This window comes from Rhagoletis pomonella, unplaced genomic scaffold (assembly GCF_013731165.1).
Source record: "Rhagoletis pomonella isolate Grant_MI unplaced genomic scaffold, Rhpom_1.0 Rhpom_scaffold_00010, whole genome shotgun sequence".
Lineage (NCBI taxonomy): Eukaryota > Metazoa > Arthropoda > Insecta > Diptera > Tephritidae > Rhagoletis > Rhagoletis pomonella.
This window is the reverse complement of record NW_023458564.1, coordinates 2,458,954-2,470,161: the sequence shown is the minus strand read 5'-3', so window position 1 is coordinate 2,470,161 and position 11,208 is coordinate 2,458,954. Positions and strand designations below refer to the sequence as shown.

General features: G+C 35.1%; 1 protein-coding gene across 1 annotated transcript in view; it reads left to right on the top strand.

The window, feature by feature from the left end:
* The first annotated feature begins 975 nt into the window (after nucleotides 1-975).
* Nucleotides 976-11,208, top strand: part of LOC118745941 — a 222,809-nt gene continuing 212,576 nt past the window's right edge. Inside the window, exon 1 of the mRNA XM_036479608.1 lies at nucleotides 976-1,973. Within this exon, the coding sequence (XP_036335501.1) occupies nucleotides 1,937-1,973 (37 nt within the window). The 5' untranslated portion in view covers nucleotides 976-1,936. The remainder of the gene's footprint in view (nucleotides 1,974-11,208) is intronic.

The following is an 11,208-nucleotide window of genomic DNA, read 5'->3' as shown; positions in this document are numbered from 1 at the left end:
AAATTAAATTATATAAAACAAAAAAAACAAAAATAAAATAAAATACAATGAAATAAAACAAAAAATAAAATGAAATAACATCAAATAAAACAAAATAAAATAAAGCAAAACTAAAATTAAGTAAAAGAAAAAAATTAAATAAAAAAATGTATTAAAATAAAATAAAATAAAAAATTAAGAAAACATCTTGAAAAATACCAATGACCAGGTATTTGAAGTAGACTTGCCAAAATCACATAAATAAAATTTGAAATCGTTGAAATTTGCAGATTTGAATTGCAAGTGTAAGGAAGAAAAAAGGAATCCCTAAATGAAAATTGTACTACGAAGAACCGAAAAATGTTAAAAGCACAGAATTACAGTCAGCGTCAAAAATATGCATATTCTGATGCTTTCATGATTTTGTTCATGTCTATTTACCATTTTTTTATAAATTTTTTTTTATAAAAATATAGTTCATTCCACAGCAAAACCCATAAGAATGAATTTAAAAAAAAATGCAAGAAATGCCCGGAAATTTTCATCGAAACTATCGATTTTTCAATTCAATTTCAGCTGTAGCTTCGGCCACTGCGTCAAACTAGTCCCCGGCGACCAAACAGGCGCAGCATAGTTCAAAACCGGCCGGCCAATTTGCCTTGTGTGTTGCCAACAACAACTTTTTCCTAGCTTACAATTTTGAAATTTATTTATTTTTTTAAATTCTAACTCAAATTGTGTCAGTTTTAGTCTATGCGCAAAATTTGAGCGAAATTGGAAACCATCGCTTATATTTAATTTAGAATAGCTGCGTACAGCAAATTAAAGCTCACAGGCTGCCGTTTTTGAAAAGTTGTCAAAAGTAATAAAGGAAGTAATAAATTTTTATTCTTTCAAGGTTGGATTTACTGGGCTTATTCATAACCAATTCATAAACCATTCCTTTAAGGTCTTAAGTAAAAAAAAAAATTAAATTTCGAGAACAATCAAAGTGGATATAACATAACGGCCGTTTAAAGTGTAAAAATTCCATTATTTACGTTAAATCATCAGTTCACTGCCACTTAAGCGGCTAAAAAGAAAAAAAAAACGTGACAACGCAAATACAAATTGTGTGCAGCAACATCAACTAGGTTATATCCAAGCAAAGGCACACAACCGCATTGCCCGAATTAGCGAGCACTTCCTTGTGCGTTTGTGTGCACTACTGGCTATGAATTCAGACAAATAGTACCACCGGCTGTTTTGCTGCCGTCGTCGCCGCTGTTCAAATAAGCAATCAGGCTAACTGACAGCAAGATAAAAATCTGGAAGTGAATAAAAAGTGTGCGGAAGCATACAAACACAAATGTATACCTCGCGCAAACACTAAGCCGAAAACCGGTAGCTAACGTGGTGATGACTAAATAAAGCTTGTAAACATAGAAAAAATTAAATATTACTACGGAATAACTACACGTAAACGCCATACTAGTAAGGCTAAGCTTACAACGACAAACGCAAAAAACGTAAATCGTAAATTTTTTTTGAAATTCAAAAAAGAAAACCCATTGGGCTACCCTAATAGCTAAGCACATAATACATACATACATATTTTCGCTTGACACAGTCCAATTGTCCGCGTTTCGTGGGTTATATAAAGCGGGTGCGTGTGCGCGCATGCAAAGTGAATTTAGCCATATTTTTGTGTGCTAAGCTGGCTTTGACTACGCTGCTTCGATATCTACATATATTCCTTTAGGAGTACCCTAACAAGCAGCGGCAACCTATGGTTTGCATCAGCGAAAAGCATATCGCTTGCAACTATAAATTGTCGCAGGCAATTAACCCGTTACTACTGCGATTTCACTGCATATGATAGTGCGCTGCTTTATTAATTTATCAACTGTACGAACCTGACATTATTGTCGCCATTTTTGCTGAAAAGAGTAATTCAATTCATAAAACTCGCATCAAGATGATTGCCTTACTGACGCTCTTCTTCTATATGACAAGTAAGTACGACATTTTTTTACAGTAAATTGTTTGTTGTTATATATGCTCACTAGTTATTTATTATATTTTAAATATAATCATAGACATTTTAGTAGTATAAAAATCATTGTAAGTCCGTGAAATATCTTCTTGTTTTGTTGTAAGTTTTAAAAATTAGGTAATGGAATTCAAGGCAGCGCATAGATACATACATATGTATATGTATGCCTAATAGTCAAGTATTTAAAGTTCTTTAACGCTAAAAAGACGGTGCTGTGTAGCACCAATGCATCAGAGCAGGTGACAAACCCCAAGTGACTCCCAGCATTCTTTTACATGCATAATGGGCGTTACTGGCCTTCTTCTCCCTTTCTTCAACATTGCGCATCCACAGCAGCTTACTCTCCAAGACTACTCCCAAATACTTTCTGTGGTCTTTAATTGATAGCTCGATGCTAAATACCTGGCCTCGGGGGTCTCCACACTGGGACCTTATATATTTTTGTGACTACACCACCGACCCATACAAATTGACAAAAAAACTGCTTTGTGCTGGTGAAGCACGTAAAACTATAGGACAAGTAGCCTGTGCAAAATGTGATGTCGGTTTATGGTTGAAACGTTTTGCTAATTTTCATTAACTTCTTCACTTTGCCGCCGTTTTGCACGTGAAATATGCATATATTATCAATAAACGTATTAAAACCTATACAAAATTTTTCTATTATTTCATATTTTAACCAAATACTGTCCTCTAACAATCCATCTGGAATATGCCCCGTGTTGCCACATGGCAACGGCCGATATCGGAAGAACTATACTACTCCAAAAGTTTTAGTCATATTTTTTCCTTTACTTTAACGCTACTTTTACCCTGTATATAGGTGAAACCAAAAAAATTAAAAAAAAAATTAATCTGGGACAATTTGGTACGAACACTATTGCAGCACTAAAATTAGTGGACAAGACGAACCCGAGCTTCCGTTGATGATGGCGGAGTCGATGTTCCACTATCTGACTATGATGAAGTACGAATGAGTAGCATTAGCGCTCTTGAAGTGTGCTCTGCCTAATCCACGAGAAAGTGCCCACGCAATTCGCACCAACTACCGCGGGATCAGCCTTCTAAGCATATGTTACGAGGTCTTATCGAGCGTAGACCAAGTATTCACAATACGCCAACTTTTAGAAAAGATCTGCGAGAAAAGGATCACCATCTATATGTCGCTTTCGACAGCAGTTGCTCATACGCCGCGATGCCTGAATTTCGCATCCGCTCGATACTGATACGGCTGTGTAAAATGAGGTTGACCAATACCACCAGATGCTTCAGAATTGGGATTGACCTCTACGAGCTGTATGTGCATTTTCTGGCGAATGCATTATCACATTTCCACGTTGGATAAGGAAGCAAAGCACGCCCAAATAAGAAGAAAAAGAATTGGTTTCCCGCAAAACTTTACCCTTAAGGCAACTCAAAAAACTAGTCAAAACTGCATTTATACAACTCTTGAGAAAAAGGTAGAATTACTTTTACAGATGCGCAAACTAAGGAAAATAATTGTGAAAACATTTTGTGTCAAAGCATCCTGAAATTTCAGTATGAGTATATACAACACTTACATATTCTATCTATAGTTCTTAGATAACGTAATAAAAACATAACAAGGAAAATAGCTCAGGAAAAAGTAGTAGCATGCGTAAAACGAAGAAATAGTCGCAAAAAAATTTAATAATACAACTGTGAAGGAAAAACTGTATATGGGGCGTTCCATACCATATTTCATATATATTTATTATTTATGTTAATGCATCAACCCTAAAAAGTTGAAACAAATCAAACACATGAAGTGTGAATTCCGTTCGTTTTGGTATGGAACACCCCATATAAATATGCACATATATATGGAGATATTTGTGTGCGCAAAGCCTTTCTTCAGTATGAGCTTCAATACCAAAGGCATTTTTGTTAAAATTCATGTTGAAACAGGTGAATGGAAAAATTATGCATACAAAAGAAGGAAAAGAAGACAATAGACATAATCGAGCAACATAGCGTAAAAAGATTACCACCGTACTAGATGCAAGTAAATGAGCGAAAATGGGGAAAAAGTTAAAACTCGTACGAGCCCATTGAAAATCCTGTGTCTACAATTTCAGAGAATCTGACAGCATGCTAAGGCCACTTACGACAAAACAAAGATGCGATATAAAAGTAAACGTTCATGTAAAAGACTTTTCTATTAGAGTATGGAAGTGAATCTGGAAGGTTTGCCTTCCAGTCAGTAATTTGGCTTTTGTCGTTCGTTTGAAAAAATTCCTGCACAACCTATTCAATCCACACTATCTAACTGCCGTCTTTCTAGATTGCTTCATCTACGCTTTCCCTATTTTAGATTCCCCAGTTCTTTCGCAGCTTCGATTTATAGTATCATTTTAGCGAACCACTGAACTGTGCCTGTTGATTCTCAAACGTAAATCTATTCATATAATCCCACTTGCAATCTTTTGCAATAGGTGTTTTAATTTATGCGACACTCTCTGCCACTCGACACGGTAGCGCACTTCAAACTGTCTAACAGCAATCCGTTACCAACAATAGCGTCATTATTTTGGTATTTTCTACAAGCTAGGTGATCCATTTTCCTTTCGTGGTTTAGTTTTATATACAAAAATTACCGCCATTATTTCACAGATAATATTTTTGCCAATACGCATACATAAATATACATACATATGTACTAAGTATATGTAGATATGTACACTAGGGTAGTCCAAAAATAGCAAAGTCGGAATTGTAATGCTCTCACCTCCTAGGATTGTTCTCTACCGAAAAAAGTAGACCCCTATTTTTTTATTTTGAAATCAAAAAATATTTAGAGGTCGTTCAAAGCGCTCAAAGTTTTCCATGTATTTTTATATGGAAAAAATTAAATTTTTCGTAGAATGGTATAGAATTTTTGAAGATAAATATTATTCGATCGGAAAACTCTGGTTCTCTTCAGAAAAAATACCCAATTGTTTATTTAACCATTTTTTAATACTAACGATTTTTATTGGTCCCTTTGCTTCTTCTGGGAATTTTAACGGACCTATAAAATATAGTTAAAGAAGCAATTGGGTATTATTATTTGGAATCTCTTGAAGAGAAACAGAGTTTTCCGATCGAAAAACATTGATTAAAATTCCGACTCTTCCTTTTTTACGTGAATTTTTGAACCGCCCTCATGTACATACATACATAACTAATAGTACATGTTGGTTTTATCATCTTACCAAGCATATTACAGAGAGAAAAATTCAATTGTACCGTTGTATTTGCCGTTGTGCCTTCTCACGCTAAGGTGACAAGCGAATAAATTTAGTATGGCATGTGCACATGTTCATGTGTGTATGCTTACACATGCGAAAATTAATTTAAAAAAAAATAAAAAATCATTTCAAAAAAATCTTCACTTAAATCAGCGACACTTGACATGTTTTTATGAAGCCTTCGTTTACCGTTTTCCTCTTTTTGCTCACATATATGTATATATGTATATATGTATGCTTTGAAGGATTCGCTTGGATTTTCTGGGCATTTTAAGAAAGATAATGTATAATTTCAAAAAAGCATGAAATGTGCATTGATGTACACGTATGTACGTGATTGGCATCTATATTAAGATGCTTTCTTTGTTGTTTTCTGAACTTTTAGATGCTAAATTAAAAATTCTAATTTCTCCAAAAATATCATAGAATTGCATCAAAATAATTTTTGCTTTGAGCATAAAATACATAAACATTTATGAATACACAAAAGCTTATAAAGTCGCTTTAACATCTGACACTATGCCTGGAAAATACGATAAAATTGTGAACATACAATGCCACACAAACTAAGAAATAAACAAGTAGAAGAAATTATTCCCTTGCATTCGAAGATTCGCCTAGAGAAAAAAATCCTTCAAACGCCGACTAGCATTGTAAACCAATTGAAGTGTTGTCAGTGCGTATTAGCAACATTTTGTGACTGTGACAGACATTCGGTCACCCAAGCTAATATTCAGAGAAAATTGTGAAGGACACAGTGAAGGGGACAAAAAGAAATACCTTTATTATTCTATTTTTTTTTAAATTATTTTTTGATTGATTAGCAAATCAGTCAAAGAGACGCGTTCAGGTGACATGCTTCACAAGAATGGAACTGTCAAATGTAGGAGTAGAAGTACTCGCTTGTTTAGATGGAGTGAGCCTTTAACCGTATAACTATGCAGGGATATGCGCTCAAAGTGTTAACAATTAAACATTCCATACTTTTGCTTATTATGCATTTTTCTTATTTAGGTAGAAACAATCATTTTCAAAATTCAAATTTTTTGAAAAGTGTACTACTGTTCGATGTAGCCAACCTTTGCGCGGATAATAGCATCGAGTCTGTCCCGTAATGCACGAATGTGGTGTGGTGGTACTATTTTGTCCCAGTGTCTCATATTTTTTAGTTGATACTTTGCCATCGAGAATAGACTATATGCAAAAATCCACTGGCGTAAGTTTGGTGAATATGGTGGCCACTGTTGCGAAGCTGGGGAGTTTTTTTTTCTAAAAAACATGGGACTTCGCGAGCTTTATGCGATGGGCCATAATTTGACAAACTCTTCGACGGAGTGAGTAGTGACAGTGCTTTCTAAGGAATAGTGTCTACAAAGCCAAAACTTTTCGCCAAAGAATAGTTCTTCTTCTTCTTATTTGGCTCTACAAACATTTGTCGATTGCTGTGCAAATTTGCGCCAGTTGGTTATCCCAAGCTCACACAGGTCTTACTGCACTTGGTTTCCATGGGTACGGAGTCGAAGGATCTTTTCTTTCGGAGCGTCGTCTTCCACGCGTAAACATTTCCTAGCCAGCGCAATAGTTGTATTTTTATGTGCTTAGCTATGTCCATGTCGTTAAAAGGCTCATACAGTTCGTCATTCCAGCTTCTCCGAAACCATCCGTAATCCACGAAAACAGGGCCGAAGATCCTGAATAGTTCTCTCGAAAGTCCTCAAAACCTTCTCATCTTTGTTCGACATCGTACAAGTTTCCGCGCCATATAAAAGCATTGGCTTGATGAAAGATTTCTAGAGCGTGATTTTTGTTCATCCAGAGAGAGCTCTGCTTTTCAGTTGCCTACCGAGCCCAAAGTAGCACTTGTTGGCAAGAGTTATCTCCAGGCTGACGTTGTTGTTGGTGTTTATGCTGGGTCCTAGGTAGACAAAGTGAGTATAAATATTGAAATGCTTTAATATGGGGCATAGAATTTTCTGAATAAACTGCGGGAGCATTGGCTTCTAGGTTAAAACAAAATAAACACTTGTTGGCGCCAGATAAAATAGTGATGCTCCATCGTACAAGAGAGCTTATACATTTAAAAAATTATTTTGTTTTTTAATGATATATGCAATGCCTGATTCTGGAAATATGGCAGACTATCATAAATCAACTTCTAGTCTTGCTCCACTTGCACATACAACTGTGTCTTATGAAACATTTGGTCTTGGCACAGAGCAGACAAAAGTATTGGGATTTTTTTTACTAAAATGTTCTGGGAAATTATACGTCAATGCACTGAATTTTTAAAATAATTTTTTGAATTAAGAAATCACATCTTTGAAATTTAAAAGTCTACTTAAAAGATATGCTAGAAAGAACAGATAGATAACTAAAAACTCAGTTTTACTATATTTGGCCAATAGCTTCGTGAGCATATTGATTGTTTCGTGCGTTTGGAAATTTTCTGATTTCAATCGCCCGGTGTTATTCATGTGCTCTTAAGCACTCGTTCGATTTTTATATACTTATACATAAATTAAATCAGCATTTCTTAAACCAATGGTTTCAACTTTTTCATTTATTTGAAATCATAGCCATTTATCATGGTGGAATAATACAAGGTGTTGGATATTGACAGCGTTCTCGCTCTAATCCGCCATCTTGGCTACCTTAGCTATATCGGTGTTTCCCTCTTGAAAAAACTACATTTTATCGCCTTTAAAAAAGTACTAAATTACCTCATTCCCTATTCCAAAACTGATTTGCAATCACTGAACAATTCTTTGACATTTACTCTATTCTTATCGTTGGCAACTGAAAATTAAATTAGAAATTTCAACATTAATTTGGCAAAAAAACATCGGCTTAGAGTTCTCCCCAAGTATTTGTAGTTATTTTGGTCGGTGCTTCCTTCCGCTGCAATTCCGTGGTTCACTACCACTGGCCTTGCTTTTTCAACGATATAACTGTTTTCTTGGTAAGTTTAGATGGAAGATTTAAACAAGAACTACGTATTTAACTATGCATCTATTCCCCAGTGAATTTTGCTGCTGCAATCCCGTCTGTGGTTCACTGCCACTGGCCCTGCTTTTCCAACGATATAACTGTTTTTTTGGTAACTTCTACCGCTAAGACTTTGTTGCTTTTTCCCTTTTCCCTAAAAACATAATAGTGCTACAAAGCTCAATAGCAATATGGAAACAAATGTTAATAAGCCACAATAATATTAACAATAAATAAGATTTCACTACGATTGAATTTTCTATTAGTAACAGGGTAGTTATAGTGAATGTTTTATTCGATAACTAAAACTATATTTGATGTTTGTAGCGATAAAAATATGCCTAAATCAGCCAAATACCCTATGTGGGTCGGCTGAATCAGTAAAACGTGACAGTAGTTGACTTTTGAGGTTAATATATCGGTCTTGAGTTGGTAAGGTTTTTAAAACATCCGCAGCTTCCTTTAAAGCATCGCCGCTAATTGCTGAGAGGACCAGATTATATTTACCGACATAAGATGTGGTCTTGTACGACTGAAAGGTGGCCTCAATTTGTAGAAACCATTTGTCTGGCATCTCAGTTCAGAACGGTCGCAGCTTGCATTGCGATGCAAGCTCCACATCTTTAGTTGGCATTTTGTTCGATGAAATATTCTCCCCATCCGTCGATGCGCCCTTTTGTCGATTCCGTCATGTTGTAACGACTCGGGGTCACCACTAATTTTTTGGTTTTGGAAGTTTGACTATAATTATAGGACATTGTGTTTAATAAACTAAATTACCATTTATTGCATAAGTGCTACGTTATATATACTACTTTCGCGAATTTAGCTTATCATAATATACCGTTTATAACTATTTATATGCAAAATTTTATATGAAAAATAGTACCAAATTTCGTACTACTTCGCAAAGCGGGCTTTTTTTCTTCCCGTTTCTCTCGTGCTTCCATATTACAACCTTTTGTAAGGGAGCTGTCGACATGAGCTGTCACTACGTACAACACCTTGTATAATTCCACCATGGCCATTTATCACAACAAACCTTCCCTTTCTTGTTTTCTTGTTAACAAGATTGACTTTTTACTTTCTGAACTAGGTCAGAAAAATTTATGAAAGGTAATGCTAAGGAAAGTCAGTAAGCCCATTAAAGCCTTAGATACTTAGAAAATATATTTTAACTTTTTTTATTTTCCCAAGAACCCACTGTAGATGACTAGTAATTTGCACAGCTGAGAACTCCATTTGTCGAATGTAAAAAATAGGCGGCACACCTGCTAAAATTAACTGCCATTAATTCATTTCTTTCTTAACACACTTTGTAACGCACAAGGTTAAAAACATATCGCACATATCCTTCCAAAATGCATCAAGAACAAATATGTCACTTTTGCTTTTATGTATGTAGGTAAATATCTACTAAACCACTTCTTGCAAAAGCTATGACATAATTTTTATTAAACATAGTTTGCTGCTAAAAATCACAACAACGTCCCTCTTTTCGATATGGTAAGACCATTATCTGTGCTTTCTGACGAATGGGTAATACAGAGTTAATACAGTTTTGAAGAACGTGTGTGGCGTGTATGTACATATCCATACGTGCACATGTAGGTATGAATGTATTTTTTCACAATTTTCTTTTCGCTTTTATTGTCTAGGGTGACATTTGCAATTACGCTAATATATGTAACTTGACAGACAACAGTGAATCCTCACCCTACTCAAGCTGCCAATGGCTGGTGGCATTGTGCTAATCAAAAGTCTGCCGGCTGACAAGAATTGCAAAAAATTTATGTTGCCTGTTGATTTAAGTCTCTTCAATTCAATTTGCCGTGTTAGAAGTTGACGGAGTGTTAGAGACATGAAAATTAATCACAAATATTTACTACTTAATCCAAAATTTTATTCTTTATATTTTCGGGTAACTTGGTGAGTAACACTAGGTTAGGGCTGCCATAAGTTTGAACCCATCGACCAGGATACTTACCATCCAAATAAAAAACGAAGTAAGTACAGTTGCTTTGGTTCGGGCGTTGTATTATTTAGAAGTAGTTTTTGATATTGTAAGAAATTAAGGTTTGTGGTACAATCCTTAAAGTTGAATTATTGATGATGATCTATTGTATGAAACGCTCAAGTTTGAATTTTTTTAGTCATAAAAGAACAAATTTCTCTTGACTGTGACGTAACTTGGAAAAATGTTTGGCGCCTTTAACTGGACCTTGAATGCTTACCTTACCATCATAAGAAAATTTCCACATATCCGACAATGCATTTCATGATCATTTTTGCCATTTTGTATATGCATGCCAGAAGATAATTTAAGTAGGCTATCTTAAGTGAAGCCATTCTAAACGACTTGCCCCCTAGAAAGGGATTTCCTATTTAGCATTACAAATGAAATTCAGTAAACATCTTAGTCTCACACATTTGATATGAACCTTAAATAAATTCCTTAAAGAAGTACGATTTTTATGAATTGAAATGACAGCTTTACGTTTTTGAAGTAGTCCCTTCCAGAAGCTCTTCTTTGTGAAGCGAAAGCAGAAGCCCTTAAATTTTTGCCAGTCCATACAACAAAGAAACGAGAAAGGTATGACTTTCTTTTGGGTGACATTTTTGCTCTTGATATTATCTACCTGTTCATGAACTTGCAATTTTTTTGGCATTTGCCTGAAGATAAAAAGTGTACGATTTTAACCAAATAAACTAAATAGAAGGAAGGTAAACTTACCAGATGTTCTTCAACATATTAGAAAAAACGCTTCGTTATGGAAATTTTATAATAAATAACGGAAAGCTTAACCTTTTTCATGGCAAAAATTTGCCATAAATGGAATGGACCTTCATTAAAAAGCCTGGACAAGCAGGACGTCTGGTAGCCCTATGCTAGGATTAAGCTATCTCTGTCAGGAATTTCGACTACTAAAATGTCAAACTTTTCTAAACCCTATTCTG